This window comes from Pituophis catenifer, unplaced genomic scaffold (genome assembly GCF_029215685.1).
Source record: "Pituophis catenifer annectens isolate HBS135680 unplaced genomic scaffold, rPitCat1.0.hap2 SCAF_2, whole genome shotgun sequence".
Lineage (NCBI taxonomy): Eukaryota > Metazoa > Chordata > Lepidosauria > Squamata > Colubridae > Pituophis > Pituophis catenifer.
Genome location: NW_027256882.1, coordinates 70988460 through 71011698, shown reverse-complemented (window position 1 = coordinate 71011698; position 23239 = coordinate 70988460). Strand labels below are relative to the sequence as shown.

The window sequence follows — 23239 nt, the reverse complement described above, 5'->3', positions numbered from 1 at the left end:
CCTACTTACCAGGCCTCGCACACCCTGACACCTGCCTCACCTTCTTCTGAGCCGCTTTCTGCCACTCGTACGCATCGCCCTGGCCTCTGTTTTGCCTTCAGATGCCTGCTGGCATCTGTTATCTGCTGCCAATAACAGAGCTCCAGATCAGTCCGGAGCTCTATTATCGGCTGCAGAGGGCTTTCCGGAAGGCATCTGAAGACAAAACAGAGGCTAGGGCGATGCATGTGAGTGGCAGCAAGCGGCTGCAGAAGAAGTGGGCAAGCAACAGGCTCCTGCTGGTCGGGGCTGTTGGTGCCACTGCCGCGAGATGAGTCAATAATTAGAACCCTCCAAAAAGAAGGCCTAGCCATTTTTTTCGGGGGTCATAAGAAAATAAGACCCGGCCTTCTTTTTGGAGAAACACGGTACTAATTCACACTTTATTGTAAATGAACCACAGAAAGGCCATTTATGATAGAAGAAAAAATAAGTGGAAGTATTCCAGCAATGTGCTCAATAACCTGTTTATCATCATCATTCAAGTTCTTCCTGAAAGGATATTTTAACTAACTGTCTGGAAGTCAGTGTAGAAAAAATCTAAAACTGCTTAATATGGAACATTTTCACAGTCTTTGTAGAACTGCTGTAAAATAAATAATTTTTGTGGATCATACTTAATATTCTCAAAGATCAATCTAATAAGCACAATATGCATATCAAGATAAAAGTATCATTTACAACTTTCTTGGAAAAAATTGAAAATTTCTCCTGTGAAAACTAATAATGTCTCTCATAGCCTTAACAGGGCAGAGCTAATTAATATGACAAAAATATTACAGCATGTGTGATTTAAGGATACTAGGATGCTAAGGCAATTAAATTCTTCACAGAATACTGCACACAAACTTTTTAATATCAATTATTGTGTAGGAAGCCACCTATATCTATCTGAAATTAGAGAAACTGAACAGAGAATATATGTATGATTAATTGCTGTAGGCATTTTATCAGAATTAAATATTATGGGTCATAATCCAACACCAAGTTAAACGTAATAATTTCATAGATTTCAGAGACAAATATGCTTGCACTGCAACCCAAATTAATTTTCCCCATCCAAAATTACTAAATATATACTTCCAAAGATGTATATCTTCTCTATAAAATAAAAACTTTCTCTAGAAAATTGGTACAAGAACCATTGTGCATGGAACTGGCAAGAGGGAAATTACAGAGAATTAAGCAAATCTCTGCTTGCACACGTCACCTCAAAGGAGTTGTAAGCATTTTTTTAAAGGTCTTTTAATGCTGTTTCAGAAACTAGTCATAAATATTTCTCATATATGCAGCTAACAAACTATTATGTAATACTGTATAATTATTAATGATGGTCAACAAAAAATATACAGTTGGGTATTATGATCACATTGCATCTCTCTTTAAAACATCACTGAACTCAGTTTATATCCAGCCTCTATTTATATTGTTATTTCATTCTAAAGCCATCAAACCTGAATATCTGAAGTATTTTGCTATACCTAATTGCCAGTATAAGATCTCCAAGGAAACTTTTCTCGTTCATATACGACAGGTTGCAATACGAAATGCCAGGCCTCGAATTAACAACGTGGTTGTGGCATGCTGTTCCACATTTTCCATTTTTCCAGACTTCTTTTACCTCTACTTTGGCTTTCATTCCTTTCACTTCTACACCAGGAGTGGGCAATTAATTTTTCCAAGGGGCCATGTGAGAAACGGGGACTGTAGTGAAGGGCCATCGCCATTGGCCCGCCACAGATGCCCCGCCCCTTGTCAGAGACCACCCTAGTCCCTGTCGATGCAACCCCACCCCCCACTGATGCTGTCCCGCCTCTCACTGCTGATACCCTCTCCCACTGCCAATGCTGCTACAGCAGAGGTGGGTTCTACTTACCTTTACTACTGGTTCGCAGTGGGGCCGCGCATGTGCAGAAGCGTTTTGATGACATCAGGGTTGGTGGGTGGGGCCTCCCGCCGGTTTTACTACCGGTTCTATAGAACCAGTGCGAACCGGGGGCAACCCACCACTGTGCTACAGGCTGAACAGGGACAGCAGAAAGGCCAAATGTTACCCACAGGCTGTAAAATGCCCAGGTTTGTTCTATACATTACTTTTTAAATTTCTGCAGTCTTTATGCTATCCTTAGTATTATCATTAAGGCTTTTTAATAGTTTTGTTCTACTTTAGCTAATGGTATTTGGGATTTTTGTAATCCATCTCGAGATCCTATTGAATAAGAAGGTAGAGGGTATTTGTTTGTTTGTTTGTTTGTTTGTTTGTTTGTTTGTTTGTTTATGAAAATTTGTACGCCTGCCCAACTCACTCTCAGTGATTCCAAGCAATGCAAGAATAAAAAAGCAGTAACTTTCCACCAGCACCCCTGGCAACAATAATCAAATGAGCCGCTTGATAGGTTCCATCTCACTCTGGGGTACCCACGCCCATTGGAAAAACCATATCTTCAGGATATTGCAAAAGAGTGTCAAAGTGGGGGCTAAGCTTATCTCCACAGGGATGATGTTCCACAAAGAGGGAGCAGCCACAGAGAATGCCCTTCTTCTTGGTCCCCCTAGATGGATCTCCTTAGGAGTGGGCCTATAATATTCCCTGCCTCTCCACTCTGGTAGGACAAGTAGATGTGACTGGGAAAAGTAAAAACTAAAAGGTTTTTTTAAAAGTTTGGACAAATTCTCTATAATACACATCTTTTTCAATATATTTGAGGTTGTCCAATCTACACATTTTATTCTTTATTTATAAATTTTATGTACCCCTATCTAGCTATCCATTTTCTTTATTCCGTTATCAATCTACCCATTTTCTTCTGTTAAGTCATTACATAGGTCTGCCAAACTATGATCACAGTGAATATTAACTGGACTAACCGTGAGAAGGGTCTTGTTCATCACAATCAGTGGTGGGTTGCTACCGGTTCGCCCCAATTTGGGCGAACTGGTAGTGGCAGCGGTGGGAGGCTCTGCCCACTTGCCTGGATGTCATCACGGATGCTCTGTGCATGCGCAGAAGTGCCGCACGCGAGCGAAGGGAGCGTGCGCACATGCACGCTCACAGTTCCGAACCTGTAGCAAAGGTAAGTGGAACCCACTACTGATCACAATGTATGAACACCTGCAAAAATTGATGGAGTTAGCAGAGATGGCTGAATTGACTGTTCTGATCAAAGAAAAAAATACAAATACTTTTATTTCGACTTGGAAACCGCTTCTGGGCTTTGTGCTTGAGGTGGAAAAAAATAAAACTTTGATTTTGGGTTTAACTAATTAGATAGATTTGTTGTTATAGAAATGCCTAGTTTATACTATTATTTAAGGTAAAAAGTGGAGGTTTGATATTAATACCTTATTCTACTGCACCAAAGGGAGTCAGAAGTCAATGCCCTTTTTTTTTTCTTTTTCCTCTTTTCTTTCCCTTACTTTTCCCTTTCCTATTTTCCTTACTATTTACTATTTATATCCAAAACATAGTAAATAAATTGGAATCATTATTCATTAATAATATTTATCTTCCCAGTTCCCACAACTATGAAGTGAACTCAAACGAGTGCTGCAGGATATTTTACTATTTAATAAACCGTTAGTGTTTTGTTAAAATAGTTAAATATTCCTTGGCATCCCTGTAACAGCCTGGGGTGCCTCAGCACACTGTTTGAGTATGCAGTTAAATATTGCTTTGGCTTAGGACCACTGTGAAAAATTTACTGAAGCACTAAGGGCACTATGAATGAGGAAAGTTTAAAAATATCTGATTTATCTATATAATAGATGTACCACTCAGTTACTTTCAGTGCTGTTGTTTATCATTTTAAGAAAGACATTGAAAATATTTTTCACCAGGCCCCGAGACAGGGCTATTTGTGACTTTGCACTGATGCTGTATTTTTTTATTCCTTGATTCTTGGAATTACCTTGCCCAATATATTAATTTATATTATTTTTTGTTTATTTATTACAGTTTTCTATTTATTAATGTTTCAGTATTTTCTAATCATCTAGAGTTGTTCAGGCAATTGAGGTGGCTTACAAACTGAGCAATAAAACAAATAAGGGGGAGTGACTGGCCCAAAGTCAGCCAGTGAAACTTTATGGGCAAGGGTGGACTTAAGGCCAGGTTTTTCTTCTTCTGGATCATCATACAACATTGCACAAACAGCGATGTAGGCTTAGGAAAAGGCAAAGCAGGTAAAGCTAATATCACAGTGCAGAAAGTCAATGTCACTCAGAAGTTTTTTTTCAACTTATCGTTTATATATTTTACTTATTTATTTATTTAAATTTATTTGCCACCCATCTCGCCATGGGGCTACTCTGGCACTCACGCTCATCTTTTTGTTTATTTATTTATGAGATTTATGTATCACCTGAAACCAAAAGGACTCTAGGCAGCTTCCAGAATTTACATATAAATAAAATGCCACTTGATATAATACTAATTAAATCAGTCATCCAATTAAGTTTGGATTTAATTAAAGTTAAAAGTAGTAAGTTGAATTTATTGTATTTATTAAATGAGGCACCACTGGTATAATTAATCCCTGGAGCCCTTCTGGAAGAGCCTAGTTTTCAGCTGCCCCCAGAAGCCCACAAACCTACGGGCTATTATTGCCTCAAGGGCAAGCTATTCCAAAGGTTTCAGCATTACCAGGTAGACCAGATAAGAAACATGAACAGATAATTCTACTTTATTTTAAGGTTACATTAAAGGAATTGCAAGTCTGAAAGTACAAATCTCTCCCATGTTCCCCTTTATAACCTACAGCCAAACTACAGAGGGTCCCTTCTGAGCCTCTTGTTCCACCCACTATCCAGCTATAGACTATCCTTTTTCTTACCTGACCATTCCCTAGACAGCATCTCTTCAGCCCATCTCCCAAGATCTTTCCCATATACCTTTACCAAGATATCTGAGGAGTCATCTCACCCCAATGGGACTAGCTTGCCCCACTCACTCCAGAAGAAGGGGCCAGCTGAAGATCCCATCTGCTAAGGAATTCCAACAGGCGGGATCAAAGAGAAGAGCCTTGTCTACTGTGTTCACAGCCCTACCACTGTAGGTGAGAACTGTTCCTATCCTTTTGGCCTTCCTGAAAGGTATTAAAATTTGGTTTTCCCAGTTGACTTGGGGCCCCAAGGGGAGGGGCTCACTGCTGGAGGTAGTTGTTGTGGTAAATAGATCTCATTCCTGTGCTATCCATCTCCTTGGTTCTAATTTTTTACATTGTTCTTATATATTTATTTATTTATTTTATTTTATTTTATTTATATACTGCCCTTCTCCCGAAGGACTCAGGGTGGTGAACAGCCATAATAAAAACAATGTATAAAAATAGAATTTAAAAGCAGATTAAAATAATTAAATCATAGGCCGAATTTAAAACTCTCATTTTAAAACGAATTTTTAAAACCCCATTAAAACCAAATTAAAATCATTTATCCCATCAGAGCGGTTTGCTGGAATAACAGGGTTTTCACTGCACGACGGAAGGCACGGAGGTCGGGGATCCTTCGTATGTCCGGGGGTAATTCATTCCAGAGGGCAGGGGTCCCCACAGAGAAGGCTCTCCCCCTGGGGGTCGCCAGTCTACATTGTTTGGCTGACGGCACCCTGAGGAGGCCCTCTCTGTGTGAGCGCACCAGTCGGTGGGAGGCAATCGGTGGCAGAATGCGGTCTTGTAGATAACCAGATCCTAAGCCATGGAGCGCTTTAAAGGTGGTAACCAACACCTTGAAGCACACCCGGAAGACCACCGGGAGCCAGTGCAGCTCGCGCAAGAGGGATGGGTTTTTGTTTGTTTGTTTGTTTGTTTTTTTAATTTGATTTATATGCCGCCCTTCTCCGGAGACTCAGGGCAGCTTACAATGTGCTAAGCAATAGCCTTCATCCTTTTGTATATTTATACAAAGTCAGCTTATTGCCCCCACATCTGGGTCCTCAATTTACCTACCTTAGAAAGGATGGAAGGCTGAGTCAACCTTGAGCCTGGCGAGATTCGAACCTGCAGTAATTGCAGGCAGCTGGTTTTAATAACAGTGTGCTTAATAACAGGGTACAGGGACAGGTCGCCCCCATTATTACTCGCACGGCTGCATTCTGGACCAGTTGGAGCCTCCGGGTGCTCCTCAAGGGGAGCTCCATGTAGAGAGCGTTACAATAGTCCAGACGGGAAGTGACGAGGGCGTGAGTGACAGTGCGCAAGGCATCCCGATCCAGAAAGGGGCACAACTGGGAAATCAGGCGAACCTGATAAAAAGCCCCCCTGGCCACGGCCGTCATATGATCATCCAAAGACAGCTGTGAGTCCAGGAGGACGCCCAAGTTGCGAGCCCTCTCTGAGGGGGGTAAGATCTCATCCCCAATAGTCAGCGATGGTGTGAGCTGGCTATATCGGGATGCCGGAAACCACAGCCACTCAGTCTTGGAGGGGTTGAGTCTGAGCCTGTTCCTCCCAATCCAGATCCGCACGGCCTCCAGGCAACGGGACATGCCAATCCATAAGCCCAGATTAAATGTAGTTGTTTTTCTATTTATCTTTTTACTGTTTGTAAGCCGGTCAGAATCATCTTATCAGTGAGATAGCTAGCATATAAATTTAATAAAACAAACAAGCCTCCTCTTCAGACTCATTACTCCCTCCTTCCAAGTTCACAGGGCAAATTAACATTTGAAATGCCACTTGCTCTTGGGTCAAACAGGAGAGATACCAATTCATTCTTAGGAATTATTAGAGATGAATTTCCTGTAAAAGTTAGCAAAGCCCAGAAAGCGCTGTATCTCTTTCATATTATCACATTTGTGTGTGTGTGTTTGTTCCATGATGGAATAGCCTCTACCTTTGCTGCATCCATCTGTATGCCTTCTATGAGGATTCTGTAGTCCAACTGAGGCAAATCAAATGCATGTTTTCCCAGTTTGGCAAGGAGTTGGAAAGGAAATAAGGCCATTACTGAAATCCTTCTCTTTGGAATGGAGTATGAGACATGCAAGATTGATGTCGTCCTTATCAGGTAGACAGGAAACACTAATTCTGTTTAATTCTAAGAGCTAATTCTACTTTATTGTAAGGCTACCTTAAGAAAATCTTGCAAGTGTGAAAGTATAAATCTCCTTTTTCATCCTGATAAATTAGGGAGGGTCCCTTCTGAGCCGTGCTTTGCCCACTATTCAGCTGCTGATATACCCTCTTTTATCGGACCATTACCTAGACACCATTCCTTCACCCTGTCTCCCAAGGTTTTTTCCACATACCTTTATAAATGGAGGGGGGCTGCTGTAGAGAATACTCATAACCAAGCCCTTCATAGGATAAAGATTAGAGGGAAAATATCAAAGTGCATCTGTGTCCAACACTTCTATCCACAGATGCAACAAAGGTGAAATAATTTCACATTGCCTTCCTTATTGCTAGAGAATAGGCTCAAATCTGAATTCTTACTTGTGTCTAGTCACATTCACTTCCTATTCAAGAGTCACTTCATATCACAGAACCTCTCAATAAATCAAGGGACTGCAGAGGATCAGTGAGTTAAAAGAGACTGCTTAAGGGTTAATCTGTTGAGAACCCTAGTTGTCCATATTCCAGAAGTTAAAAGACACCCAACAGAATCACCCAGATCTCTGGGAAACTCCATGAATGCCATCAGAATTATTTTTAAATCCATCAGGTATTAGTGGCACACCATCTTAATGGGTCCTCCTCCTTGCAGATATTGGTAGCTTCAGTTAACTCCATCACAAAGAAGTGATTTGTTGATTACAATGGGCTAGAAAAATTTCCTTGAAGCAGATTGTGACACATCTGCTCTGAATTAAACACCAGATCTAAAAGTGCCAATCATGTGAATTGAACCAGTGACGGTCTAGGACATCTTAGTGGTTGCTGAGATGATCATGAAGTCTCAAGCCACCCCCACCCCCATCCCAGGGAGGAGAGACTGAATTTACTCAGCACTATGTAAAATAATCAAACAACCCATTAAAGATACTGCCATGCAGTTGGTAGGATGGCACAAAATTAATTGGTTTTTTTATTGTGCAAACTCCATGCAACAATTAAAGTTTTGGAAAAGTATTCAACTGAGAATGTAAACTGCATCACAATAAGGAAAGCAGATTCTAAATTCACTAATCCTTGTCAATGGAAGCATATTTGAAGGTTACTTGCATTGCAGGTGATCATTAGGATGTTCTTCCTAATATTTAATAAAAATTATTCCTTCTAATTGAACCAGTGGAATTAGTGATGGTTCCAATTTAATGTTCACTAAATATTTTGAACCACAGCTGCCATTATGGCTTGTCATTAGCCAAGCTGGTGATATTCAATAAGAAGTGAGGTTTAAATTGTCTGGAAGTTGTCATAAATTTACACTGGAACAATAGAAAACAATCACTGGTATGATAAGATTATCATATTGCATTTAATATGAGCCTTCCCCAGTTTAAACACATCTTCATAAGTTATGATTTGCAGGCCTCTCATCATTTTCATTACTCTGCACTCTATACTTTCCATTTTGCCATAATCTTTCTACAAAATACAATGCCCAGAATTTGGTAGAGCACACACCACATGAGGTCTTACGAAAGCAGAATTGAACAATATTATTATTAAATGTCAATTCTTTCCCCCCTTTTTAGCAACTAGCTTCCAGTGGACTTCTATTACATTTAAAATCTCAGCTAACTCCCTATTGTGTTGTTCCTCAATTGCTGAAGAAAGGTAAGCTACTCTGATGCAGAGGTGAAATCCAGCAGGTTCTAACAGGTTCTGGAGAACCGGTAACGGAAATTTTGAGTAGTTCACAGAACCGGCAAATACCACCTCTGGCTGGCTCCAGAGTAGGGTGGGAATGGAGATTTTGCAATATCCTTCCCACAGGAGGGGAGAGAATGGAGATTTTGCAGTATCTTTCCCCTGCCATGCTCACCAAGCCACGCCCATAGAACCAGTAGGGAAAATTTTTGGATTTCACCCCTGCTCTGATGTAACAGATTAGACTAACACTTTCAGAAATATAAGCTATTGAATGTTTCTCTTCATATCCATGATCAGGTTGAATTTCACTCTGGGTTACAGTTTTTAGGATTCCTCTTAAAGCACTGATTTATCCTAGAAAGGTACAATCTAACATAGGAAAATATGAAATATTGGTATCACAGTGGCCATCAAAATCAAACAGAAAATGAGCTTAAAAACCACATTAGCTTAGTTTTAAGGCCATTAAAATTCCTACCCATTTTTACACATGACAACACTGTTCTAACTTCTTATATATGTATATTATAAGTATATTTTTCTGTACTTTTTATTTTTTCTAAATGAATAACTTTTAACATAATGTAAAAGATTAATATTATATATATATATACATATATACATATATATATATATATATATGTATATATATATATATATATATATATATATATATATATATATATATATAATCTTTTAATCAAACTTTTTAAGAGTATTTTTCCCCAGGAAAAAGAAAGATATTTATCTCAGTCAAGCCTAAAATGAAAGCAAATTAGTCAGCCGAAGTGTTGACACACTTTTTCATTTAATCAAATAAAGTAATTTTAACAATCATTGAAAAGAAAAATAGAAATTCATGCCTGAACTCCAGGTTATCCAGATTCTAAATTTTATTTTGTCCTAATTCAAATTCAAGGATCTCTCACTACATGTGTTTATCATAAAGATCTTACTTTGCAAGCAAACACTGCCCTCTTGTGCACTAGAATTTCCAACAGAGGATCTTGTCAAATTTTTAAAGATAAATGTTAAATAAAGGAGGGAAATAGCTTTACAAATTAAAAACAATAAAATACTTCATAAAACTTTCTGATCCAATAGAAGAGTGATTAACTGGGAAACACAACCTAAGGACTGACTGCTTTACAGTAAGTCTCAACAGTTCAGTGGAGACAGAGCTCAGTTGAGACAGACAGAATGTGTAACCAGTTTTACTCAAAAGTCACTTGGCTTGAGATTGCAACACAGAGCTAACCTAAAATGTTTACTCTGAAGATTAAATCCAACTGGGCTCTACATTTAGTTTATTTTCTTGGAAGGTCAAAGTCCTTCATTACAAAAAGGACTGAACTGGAAGTTGCAATTTTCATCATGTGGAGGAATAGAAAAGATGTTTTACCCTGCTCTTGCCGGCTACTTTCTTCCTGACGGCTATCCAATTTTGTTTTCCAGTTTAATATCACAAAGACTGAGTTAGAAACAAAGCAACCCAGCAAAAGTGCACATGCAGGGGAAATGCAAAAGGTGGGTAATGTATTAAGAATATGACCACCACAAATTCTCTGAATATCACACATTCTGCATAACAATGATCAAGAGGCAAACAGCATCTCAGGTTCTACATATACATGGCTATATAATAAAAACCATATGACCTCATTTCAAATAAATTCCTCCAAATCACTGCAAAATATTACAGAGATAATAGATTATTTTTAAAAATAATTTCCCCAAGAAAGTATCTTTTTCGAAAACATATTTTGGGGTGAATGATTGTACTAGTATGTAAGAAATTCTTAGTGTAAAAATATAGTGTATCCTGAAGGCTAAAAAAAAATAAACAGTCTTGTTTTCATCATGATGCTTATAGTAGGAAAATGTCTCATTCTTTCACTACCAATCAGGAAATATGAAATTAAAATGCTTGAGATGTAAGCCAACAATAAGTTTTTAAAAACAATGACAGAGATAACATGCAACAATCATTGAAGAGGGGAGAAATCTTCTATGGTAATCTTAAATTCAATTTTCTCGTCAGTTTTAATTCTTTGTCCTTCCAAGATGCTTATTTCATTAATATAAACAGCAAAGCTCACTGTTGTTATATTCAGTACCCACTTCCTTCCCCCAACTCCTTGCAAGAGTTCAAAAGTCTTGGCCCTTTCAGTATAGCAGGTATAAATTAATACCCTTCCTTAAAAGAACATAGCAACAAAGTAGAAACAGACATTTGCAGGCAACAGCCTTTGAAAAGAACTGCAGGGACAAATGGTGACAATGAAGCTACGGTCAAGAGTAAAAAGGTCAAAGGTACAGACAAGTTTAAGGAATTACAAAACTACACATTTGTCTATGATCCTCCCCTGAGTTCAGACAATCTGTGTCAAGCCAGATTCTGAATAGAATATTGTTAAGAATTCGCTTTTTTTTTTACTTCCATAAAAATAAATTGGAGAGACATAACAGAACAGACTTATAAAAGTTTGCTCAAATTCAGCTAGATAAACAGCATCTTAAAAACAGATAGCTTAAAACAAACAGTTCAGCAGCTAGTGCTCTGTGTGTGGGGGGCAGAGGAGGGAGTCTAAGGTGAAGTAATCATGTTCTTCTATATTAGTGTGCTGACCCTTTGTAGGGCATGAAATTAACTATCAGCAAGTAAAAAATCTGCTACTTGTTAAACTACTTTGCTACACAGAGTGGTCTTAAAGTAAAATAGGGGATTGAATTTCTTCTGAAAGATTAACTTGTATAACCTCTCAGCAGGCTTTCCCTATCAATGAACTCTAGCAAAAACCACTCAGGGTTAATTGGAAATATAGACATTTTGCAGGCATTTATAGAATAATTCTGAAAACCGGACTGGCTAAAAAGCCTTACCTTGACAGCTGTCCTTGAATAACGTATTTTAGTATTGGCCATTCTGAAGTGCATCTCAAAAACAAATGCAATGGGAACAGAAATGGAGGCTAAATTTAACATGTAAATCAAACTTGACTATAAACTTAATCTTACCACCCAACCTCTTTAAAATGTCAGGGATGGAATCTATCTGTAGCATTCTCTATTCCAGCATATAAGTAAAAAATTATTTTGATTTAATGCATGATATGCTTTGTTTCAAGGGCAAAATCTCTAAGAAAAATGCAAGCATGGAGAATGAAATATGACTTCCATCTTCCATTTCTCTTCAATTTTGTTCAGCCCAAATATTCTGCATTTATTTAAAGCTAAAGTTTTATCCCTAAGGAAGTATCTTTCTGATATCTTGAAAAGTTATCTGCAAGGTCAAGTACTGCCCAGCATAATGGAATAATGGTATCTAGAGACAACATGATTTTGAAAACTGGAGCTTTTAATCACATATGTAAACAAAGAAACTTCTATCTTAAACAAGTCTGGGTCTTAAATATGAAAATATTATTAGAAACATGTGCAAAAATCAATTTAGTCCAAAAATCTTTAGTTCTATAGGTGTAACAACAAGATATCTAGATATCACGATAAGAACTAAAAGTGTAACTCCACTAACTTAAGAATTAAAAATAGTAATATTTAAATAGATTTTCCAACAATGAAGTAACAATGATACATATTTAAAGAAGTATAAATCAAAAAGGTTTCCTCAACATACAGGTATTCTCAAGGTTAAGAGTATCAGAACTGATGGACAATGCATATTTACAAACAGGCTACCTATTACTTAAAATGGCAGACAGCTGACCAGCAACATGTTCCAACTCAAAATGGCGGATCGCATTCTCCTTCCTCAAGCTGATGAACTGCTGAAGCCACTCAATGCTTTCATGGGTGTCATGAAGCAATGTGTGTGTTTTTAATATACAGCCTATTTTCAACAGTTTTCAGCAGTTCATGAAAGCACTGTGCAGCTTCATCGCCCCAAGGAAGAACACCATTTGTTGTTTTGAGTCAGATTTAGGACAGTGAGAGATGAATTATGTGAATTTAATTCAGTTGGGACCAACCATGAGATTGAATTTTAACTGAAGCAGTTTTAATACAAGCACTCATAGACCTTCAAATTTCCACAAAATACAGGCAGTCTCTTTTTATTAAATTATTCAGAGGTCTCTATATCCATGTTCTTTCTTTCTACAATTTTTGCAATTCCAGTTTGATATTAGAAGAACTATCTTCAACTGTACAACTAGATTATAGCCCGAAAGTGTTGTTGATCTCGATTTTTCAGTATACTTTTTTTACACTGAAGAAATATCTGTCAAACAAATTGGAACTCAACACAGACATTTGACTAAATAACCTGTTTGATTTACATAAAAATTTTACTTAGATTGAATAACATCTCATTCTTAATCTGGGGACTGCCTGTAGATTGGTCTGATAAATAGAGAACATTCTGAATCTGATAGAAAAGGAATATAATTATTAATATTTCTTTCACTTGTACCCTGCCTTTCTCAAAGCAGTTTTCAAGTACTCAAAGCAGATTTTTAAAATCCTTCTTTAATATTTGATCCACAACTGTGATATGAAAGTGTCAACATATTACTTATAATGGAAACATTCATATTTTCTTCCTTTAAAAAAAGTTCTGTAATCCAGGCAAAATCCTGGAAAAAATTAATTTAATTCTTTCGCTCTACTTTTAATGAAATATTTCAATTAGGAAATATAAAAAGTACGTCTGCTTCCTGAATGTTCTCCATATTATCTTACACTTCCCAAAATCCAGAAATTGAAAATGCAGTTTCCAATTTTAAAATTATTAAATATTTTTAGTAACCTATTATTAAAAAGCTGCTTTACACCATGAATTTAAAAGTGCAAAAATTAGTGATCCACTTACTGTCTTTTAGATGCTTGGTATACTGAAGTTAATTTCAAATGCTACAAGCTACCTGGACTTTGCAATCAGGAAGACGCTGCAACATAACAATTATCAGAAATGTGAAAAGAAACATTTAAAGTCTATGTGTTGTAATCTCCATTGACTTTGTTCACAGAACATACATGTGATTGTGTGTTTGAAAGATGTGTATTTATTTAAAGTTGTGTCCATTTTTCCAGTATTTCTTTAAATAGTGATTAAAAATAAATGAACCAACATAATCACATCATCAATATATGGCAGAAATATGAAAATAAGTAAATATGGAAATAGATAACAATAACAAAGAAATCCTCAGCTAGTCAGAATAAAATAACCTTAATACAATGACAAAGAGTAAGGGAAGGAATCTACCAACACAAGACGTTCTATTATCAAAAGACAAGTAGTACTTTTCTCTCAATCAATAACACAAGGTTCGAGATCAATGCTTATTGCAGCAGAGTCTCAGTAATTCAGATCCAATTTGTGGTAGTGAGCACATTCTTACTGCCCTGATAAATTAATATTTATCCTATTTATAAGCCATCCAATTCAAAAAATGATTCAGGGCAGTATCCCAAAATTTCAAAAGGGAATTCAAAACAAAAGCATGAAAACAGGAGATAGAGGGAATTACATTGTAATATAAAACAACATTTGAGAAAAATAGTGCAAGGAAAAATCCCTAATATTTTGGTCACCTGTTTCCTATTTATACCTTTGGAAGGGAATCAGGCATACTCTACAAACATGCTCAATTCCTCCTCTTTTTCTAATGCCAAAGTGGGATTACTATACTAACCCACCAATCCTTTCATGTTGCAGCAGGATGATACATTGTGAACTGATCTCAACACTTTTCAACCTGGAAAAAAAAAGCTGCTGATGGATTTGGGCCTCCAGAAAACAGGATGTATGTTGCAGATAGACTGCCTTAGCACCTTTCCCTTTGAAATTCCCCATGCCATTCATGGGGAAGAAGATATGAATAGATTATATATCCTGCCCACCTTCTTTGTCACTAGTGGTTGCAGGAAAATACTTCAGATGGGAGATTATGTGTGATTTACAGACTGCCCATATGCAAAATGCTAGACTGTAGCCCTGCTCTAGTTGTTTCTAAACTCAAGACAGTAATATTTAATAAGATTTTACATGGAGTAGTTTCTATTAAAGTTATCCACTTCTTAATAAACACACTTAGAAGTTTTTTTTCCCTACAAAAGCAATGCTACTTGTTCAACAGAGGAACTGGAGTCCCTGCTGGGATGATTCACTAATACAGGGTGTCTGACCATCATCACAATCCCAGGATTGGGGATTTAAGCTCTCTCACACGTACATCACTCACACTTTGTCATCCACCAACAGCAAGATTCGTGCACTGGGCCCGTATCCTAATGCTAAACTTGCCAGAGAAAAAATATTATCAAGTGAATGAAAAAGAGTGGTGTGCTCTTTTTCTGAATAGACATTAAAAACCTGTTGCCACCACTTCTCTTTTGCTTGCTCTCTGATGCAACTAGGGGGCTGGGCTTGTTGGATCAAATCTTTTATTTTATTTTTTATTTTATTTATTTATTTGTCAAGCATATATAAGATAACAGATAAAAGTATAAACATGGTTATGAATACATGAAATGGGATACAATAAAAAGGGACATTAGGACATGGACAGTAGGCACGCTGGTGCGCTTATGCACGCCCCTTACAGACCTCTGTAGTGGAGTGGGGTGAGGTCAACAGTAGACAGTCCAAGGTTAAAGTTTTGGGGGTTTGGGGAAGAAACCACAGAGTCAGGTAATGCATTCCAGGCATTGACCTGAAGTCATATTTTCTGCAATTGAGTTTGGAGCGGTTTACCTTGAGATGGCCAGGAAAATCATCAGAAGTCAGAACATTTGATTCTTGTAAAAATAACTGACCCTCCTTTCCAAGAATGTGTTGACATTTTCTCTTTGGAAAGCACAATAGGAACCATTGGACCCTACTTTGGTGCACTAAAGAATTCAGCACGTGAGCAAGAACTCACCATAGAGCAATAACAGCTCCTAGAGAACATTAAATAAGTTTTACATGGACTTTAAATCTAAGGGCAGTACAAGACTTACAGCTCCCCACAACATCTTCCCTGGGCTGAGTAGGGGTGGGGGGTGGGTGAAGGTGGACTAAAGGCTGGGTTCTCCTATTCCTAATCCATCATTTTGACCACTACCATCATGCTGGTGGTTAGTTGCTTTTACTGGTGGGGGGGGCGTGACAACACCTCCAATGATCTCTCGGCGAGAGCAAAGTAGATGGCAATTGAGCCCAAGCAGAAGAAATGGGGGCTAAAACCTGACCCGACTGCGAACCATTTCGGCGGCCTCCATTCCTTACCTCCGATAATGGTACGGATAAGGGAGGCGTGTCCCGGGCAGTCCACCAGGGTCAGCTGGAGCAGCCCAGGCTCGGGCCCCAGGTGCGGAGGCAGCTCGGTGCAGAGACAAGAGAAGCCCAGGTCCAGGGTGATGCCCCGAGCTCGGCTCTGCGGCGCCCTGTCGAAAGCGGCCGTGGAGCCGATGGTGCTGAGAGCCCGGGCCAAGGCGGTCTTGCCGCTGTCGATATGGCCCAGGACGCCCACGTTGACATTCAGGCGGCGAGGGTCGCCCGACTTGGGGGCAGCAGAAGCGGCGCTCGCACCGGCCATAAATGCCTCTCTCTCGCTCACTCTCTCTACTCACTTCGCTTCCCAACTGGTCCGTTTCCCAATAGCACCCCCGCGGCAACACGGTCCGTGTTAAAGCAGTTCCAGTAAAGCGGCAGGCGCAGGGGAAAAGCTCTTTCGAGAAGTCAGCAATAGACCCCCAAGGAAAGCCTGAAGTTGTGCCTGGTTTGGTCAAATCATCTTTGGCTTCCGAATAAAGCTCGGCTATACGCTTAGGTTGTGTTCAAAATTAAAGGCACACATAAATATTCAAGACACTATCCATAACGTTCTTATGAAATGTCCCTCAGTCATGACCTGGATGACTGAGAATCTCCGCAGACTTCTTATAAAATGCATTTTGAAGAAACACCTATATTCATATAACTATATACTTTCTCATACTTCTTCACACATTTCAATTCAATTTTGGCACAAGCCCTTAAGGAAATGCCAAGAAAAGCATACAATAAAAATTTAGTGTTACTCAATTTTTGGTTCATTAAAAATGAGATTAATTTAGAAAGTGAATAGAAACATATAACCCATTTCTCATTTCATCAGCTTGCACAACTGCAAATTGTCTTTTTTAACTGATGAAGGATTTCCCATTTGTACAAATACAAAAATTATCTGTTGATTAATGACATACTATGCTAAACTAGTCTGGTTTCAGAACTATTCAGCTATTTCATGAATGTACAAAGCTGAAAAATAAAACACAAATAGGAGCTGATAATATATTCCTTTTTTTCTTATTGCTGTTTAATTATCAATAAAATTATTCTATATTATATAGACTGTGTTATATTATAGCCTGAGAAATTGCTAGTTTTTTCCATCCTAGACCCTCCAAAATCGACCTCCAGCAAAAGATATGGAAGAGACCAAGGGAAAAAAAACTTGGTAAGATTTAAAAAGTAAATAAATAAAGAAACAAAAGAAATCACAAAAACATTTTTTTTCTTTTGTTAATTTGATGTAATGTCTACCTCTACCTCTCCAATTTCCTTGTATGTTTTGTAAAATACTGCTATTGCTAACTTTTTCAAAATCTCATGGGAGAAAGGGCAGGAAGTCAGACCTTTGGGATAAGTTAAAAATGTGAAGATCACTCACACAATCTTCTTTCTCCAAAAATAATATACTGTTTGACAGTTTCAGAGTTCAGTATGTCCCACTGAAATTTGGAAGCTTATGTGACTCTAGGCTATGTCCTGTAACCTCAAACCTTTAGTCTAGTAAAAATTGAAGTTTCCAGTCCCTCCTTGGCTATCACATGACATCTGTGCTCAGAAACAGGTGGGTTGTTCAGACACACATGTACCATAAGCGAGTTAGCTTGCAGGGAGAATAGCAGAAGATACATTGACTAAATAAATTGATTAAAGCTATAGAGCAAGGGTCACATTTTTTATACCATTACTTTTCTTTTTATTTTAGTAGTAAAATACTAAAATAACCACTATCATCATCATTTTAATAAAATTTTGTTAAGAGATAAATGCTTACATTTGATTATTCTTTTTCAGAAAGATTGTCCCTGGTTCCTTCCAATGTAAATTTTATTCACAACCAATATTTAGAAGTAAAGTAGGTGGTATTTCAGGTTTTTTCCTAATAATGCTGATTTATATCAGATGCCAGGAGGTTTGTTTGAAGTTCTTGCCTAAGCATTGCTGTAGCTATTTCTCAACCTAGTAAATGAACAATAATCCTTGTATGGTCTGAAATATGTTTTAAAAAACAACATATGAAAACTATGAAATGAAACAATAAGCTATTATTGTAAAATGGATTCCTCTTTGACACAGTGAGTCAAATCAATAGTGTTTAGGATAAGAAATGAACAATGTATGCAACATAGTTTAAATTTATGATTTGAAACATATTTTCTGCTGCTATTTTAATTTATGATGCCACTCTCTCCATTCATGGTATTCTTAGAGTGCATTACAGGAGGGAGCCAGTTTAGAAAGTACACTGAGTACTTTTTTAATTCCTGAAAACTACTCAGTATGGCTGCAGTGCATTCAAACATGAGACCAACTCTAAAGGTAAAGGTTTCCTATTTCCGGTCATGTCCAACTCTAGGGGATAGTGTTCATCTCTGTTTCTTAGTCAAAGGAGACAGCATTGTCTGAAGACATTTCCATGATAATGAGGCCGGCATGAGCATATGCTGAGTAATACTGTTACCTACTCATTGAAGGGGTACCTATTTATCCACTCACATTTACATGCTTTCAAACTTCTAGGTGGACAGGAACTGTGACAAGTAATAGGAGCTCATCCCGTCACGTAGCGCTCAGGTCTCGAACCTGGACTGTCAGCTTTCCAGCTGACAAACTCAATGTCTTTAACCACTGAGCAACTCCCAAAGCAACTCTGAATTACTTTAAATCTTTCAGTTTAAAAAGAATGTTAAACATTATTCTTCTATCTATTTTTGGGTATCTTGATAGGTTATTTTTATTTTTGTAAAAGCATTTGATTATGTGTCATCAAGTCACGTCAACTTCAGAATGATCTGTTCCCAAACTGGCCTTTCAGATCTCCCAATAGCATACCCATCACCACTGTATTAGGTCTATCCTTCTTGCTGCTATGTACCCTCCTTTTCTCTTTTCATCCATTTTCCCCAACATTGTAGACTTCTCAAGGGAGCTAAGTCTTGATAGAATGTGTCCAAAATATGATAATTAGAGCATCAGTTTCGTCTTGATTGAGAACTGTGAATTGATTTGTTCTGTGATCCATTTGTTTGTTTTCTTGTCTATATATTGTATTCCCAAGAGACTTCTCCAACAGTAAAACTAAAAAATGTTGATGCTCTTTCTAGTCTGCTTCAGTGTGGAACTTCTGCTTCTATAGAATGTCACAGGGAAAACCATTGCCTGCACAATTCTGATCTTTATAGGTACAGACATGTCACAGTATTTAACTATCTTTTCCAAGGCCTCCATTGCCATCCAACCAATTGCTGTACTTGTTGTCACTGGTATGGTCGTCTTTCATTTCAATTCCATTTTTTTCACTGTACTCGACTTTCACTACTAGAGCTTCTAGATCAGTGATGGCTAACCTTTTTGCCATCGCGTACCAGGAAAGGGGGGGTGGGGCAGGTTTGCGTATACGCGTGCCTGCACCCATAATTCTATGCACTCTGTGCATGCGACCCCCCCTCCCCCCATTCCTGGCACGCGATGGCCCAGTAGGTCCATTTTTCTATCTCACCTGGCTCCAGATCCTTTCTATGCATCTGGGGAGAGCAAAAACAGCCTTCCCCACCCCTCAGAAGCCCTCCAGAAGCCCAAAACGGCCCGTTTTCCAAGTTTCAGGTGGACAGGAAGTGACTTTTTTGCTGTCCCCAGACTCCAGAGACTCTTGGAGAGGCTGAGTGCTGAGCTGGTGTGCTAGGCGACATGGCTCCGTGTGCCACCTGTGGCACGCGTGCCATAGGTTCGCCATCATGGTTTTAGATCATTGTACTTTTTCAGTTATCAGTCCATGGTCACCAACATAGTACATGTTATTCACGTTTTTTCTTTCAGTTTTAAAGCCATGCTCATATTCTTTCAATCCAGCCTTCCTCAATATCTACTCAGTATTTAAGTTGAATAGATAAGGAACAACTATAAAGCCTTGTCTCACCTCTTTGTCAACCCAGAGGTAGTCTTTTTCATCACATTTCCTCTGGACTGTGGCTTCCTGTCCTATGAATACACTTCTTTTTGTTATTCTTTGGCTTTCTCCATTATCCACCATGCATTGACATTAATGTTTCTTATTCGTCAACTTTTTCTAAAACTAGGTTGAATATATGTCATCTCCCATTTCATGTAGGGCTCTACATTTAAGGATAATCCAAAGCATTTTTATGCTACCATGTTAAGCATATTGTGAGATAATATTCAATTAAGTCTCCTTTTTTCATACCGGAGTATAGATTTACAATCTGTTTGCCAGTGGGTCATTCTTTAAATTTGTGGGTTTAGTTTTGGAATCTTTATAGGTTCCTCTTCGATTGCTTATTTTATTTCTGTAGATATTCCATAATTCCTGTGTCTTTCCAATTTGGTAATGATCACAGTCCTGATCCAACTTCTTCTATTCTAGAAGTTCTTGTAAATAAAATTATCTTGTAAGGTATCTTGAATATTGCTCTACTATGAAAAAATTGTCATAACATTTACATTCTTTCAATTTAACACCTATAGAGATAAATATCTAATTGTAGATGCTATGTAGAAATCTGCCTGATTAGAAAAATCAAACAGTATAATTACACTTGAACCTGTATCTAAGATACAAATCCAACTGAGTTCTTAAAGACATTCAGTACTTCCTAGAAATATGCTTTGCTTAAAATGAATTTAAAAATGAATAGTCTGTTGCAAGGTTAAGTAATTGTGCCTTTTGATTTTTAATTTATTAACTTAGCAAAGATATCAGCTCTGCCTGGGAAGTAAAATAAATCTTCTGCTAAAAATAATTAATACATGGTACAATCAAATTTTAAATGTTACTTACATTGGTGCAGCACTGAAAGTGACAATAGCCAGGCCAGGGATGAAATCCAGCAGGTTCTGACCGGTAGCGGAAATTTTGAGTACTTCAGAGAACTGGCAAACACCACCTCTGGCTGGCCCAAGTGGGGTGGGAATGGAGATTTTGCAATATCCTTCCCCCAGGAGTGGGGAGGGAATGGGGATTTTGCAGTATCCTTTCCCTGGAGTGGGGTGGGAATGGAGATTTTGTAGTATCCTTCCCCTGGAGTGGGGTGGGAATGGAGATTTTGCAGTATCTTTCCCCTGCCACGCCCGCCACACCATGCCAATCAAGCCATACCCACAGAACCGGTAGTAAAAAAATTTGGATTTCACCAGAGCCAGGCATTACGTTTCTTCTATGAAGTCTTTTCTGCTCTCTGAGCTTGGTAGATTGCTTGCAGATATTTCATTACCAAGCTAGATAACATCATCAGTGGAACTGAAGGTGGGTTGTTCCCAGTTATATATACAATACTTGTCTGCAAGTGTTGGTGGAGTGTAGTTTTCTCCTTGGTAGTTCCTTGATTAGGGTATTGTTTTCAGATTCACTGTTTGCTTGGTGTCAACCCTTAGTTATCTGGGTGTTGGCTGCTGGAGTTGATTTTTGGTCTTGTTTCCTTTTTAGTTTTTTAGTTTTGTTGTTGTTGCTTCGTGAATGTGTAAATGTGTCTATTGGTGGCTGATTTGTCTGAATCTCAAGCTTCCGGGAATTCCCTAGTGTTTCTCGATTTAGCTTGGTTTGGATGATCAGATTCCCAATTAAAATTATGTATGACTCTGTGTAGTGAGATTAAGGAATTTTCATTCTCTTCTGATTGCTGCTTCGTGTTAATGGATGTGTTCTGCTAGATTTGTGTCTGTCTATCCTACATGGTGACTATTACAGTGCTTACACTGTGTGTAATATTCCTGCTACATATATTCTCTTCAGTTGAAATCATTACATCTCTATTTTTAAAAATAATATTTAAACCTTAAAATGGAGCCTTGGAATGATATAATTTAAATTAAAATATGTAATACTGACAAATTATTTTACTAACTCTTGCCCTTGCATGTCCAAGATTTTCTGAATAATCACTATAGGCAAAGATAATGTAAAAACTGTCATCTTGCATAAAATAATTCAGAACATTTTATGCAGTCTTCTTTCTTATAGTATCATGTATTTATGATAGATAAGACAAAACTTTGAAATTATGAACATTTTTACTTTATATTTTAGATATGTATGGACTTTGCATAAATGAACTGTAAAAGGTAAGCCAAGGAACATTTTTGAGAGGGTTAAAAAGAGTGAAAACTGCTTGGAAAAATGGTTTAATGGTGGACAGGACCACGTGGGTTTTTTAGGTCCTGGACAAAAAAAAGCACATGGAGCGGAGAGAGGGATATATTTATACACTCTCTTGGGCCCTGCCTTAGAGTTTCCTGTTCCTGTACAAGAAATGTATCCCATTGGCTGTCAGACTCCCAGGGGGCGGGGGTCTTAGCTAACTTTGTAGGCTGTCTGTGTCCTAGGCCTGGTTGAATCTTGCTGGGTGATGATGTAATGAAGGGGCTTTGGGCAATTGCTATTATGGCTTAATAGCTTTGTCCTGGTTTGGATCTTGAGTGAGGGCTATCCCAATCATGTCCTGAGGGTCATGTTTTTTGTGTTGTAGTTAAGCTGGCCCAGCCTTTTGTCTTGTAAATAGCCAAAGTATCTGCTGGGGGCAGGGAGCTGGGGCTGAGTTTCTGTCTTAAGATTTCTATTTCTCTTTTAGGGGCAATATTCTGCCTTTTTAATATTTCCTAGAATATTTCATTTTCCTAGGAGAGGGGTGGGTGCTAACATCCTACAGATCCTTGGTTTACCTTTTAGAGTTCATTTGTGCAAAGTATAAATATCTAAACCAATTACTGTAAGCATTATTAAAGATCTCCTTTGCATACGAATAATTTTTGTAAATAACAAGTTATAATATGAAAATCAGAGACAGCATGTTGTAATGCTTATAATAAAACTCCCGCCAGTCAGAAACATCACTGTGTAATTTAGCCTAATTTCCACAAAACCCCTTCAATTTCCACTAGTTTTGTTTTAAAACAAAGAAACTATACGCTTCATACTTTTAATCTACTGAGTTTGGGACAGTCAACTATCAATAAAGACCGTATTCATCTTTAAAGTCCATCATCTTCATTGTTTTTGCTATCTTCAAAAACTCTTTATCTAAACGTAACTTTATTTTTCAATCAAAAGATTCCTACCCTGTAAACGCTACTAACATATCTAGTAATATTGTTGTTATAATGTGCTAGAATTACAGCGTAGTAATTAAGCGCTGCACGAAAGCGCTTTCCAAAT

The 23239-nt window shown here is 38.0% G+C and overlaps 1 protein-coding gene across 2 annotated transcripts in view; it reads right to left on the bottom strand.

Moving 5' to 3' along the window:
• The window catches only part of EEFSEC (eukaryotic elongation factor, selenocysteine-tRNA specific), a 172946-nt gene extending 156573 nt beyond the window's left edge, over positions 1-16373 (bottom strand). The window contains exon 1 of one of the 2 annotated variants that reach the window (XM_070933612.1): positions 16030-16373. In XM_070933612.1, the coding sequence (XP_070789713.1) occupies positions 16030-16339 (310 nt within the window). In that variant the 5' untranslated portion in view covers positions 16340-16373. Of the gene's footprint in view, positions 1-13626; positions 13685-16029 lie in introns of those variants that run through there. The other variant, XM_070933613.1, reaches the window with a different exon arrangement.
• Between the last annotated feature and the right edge of the window lie 6866 nt (positions 16374-23239).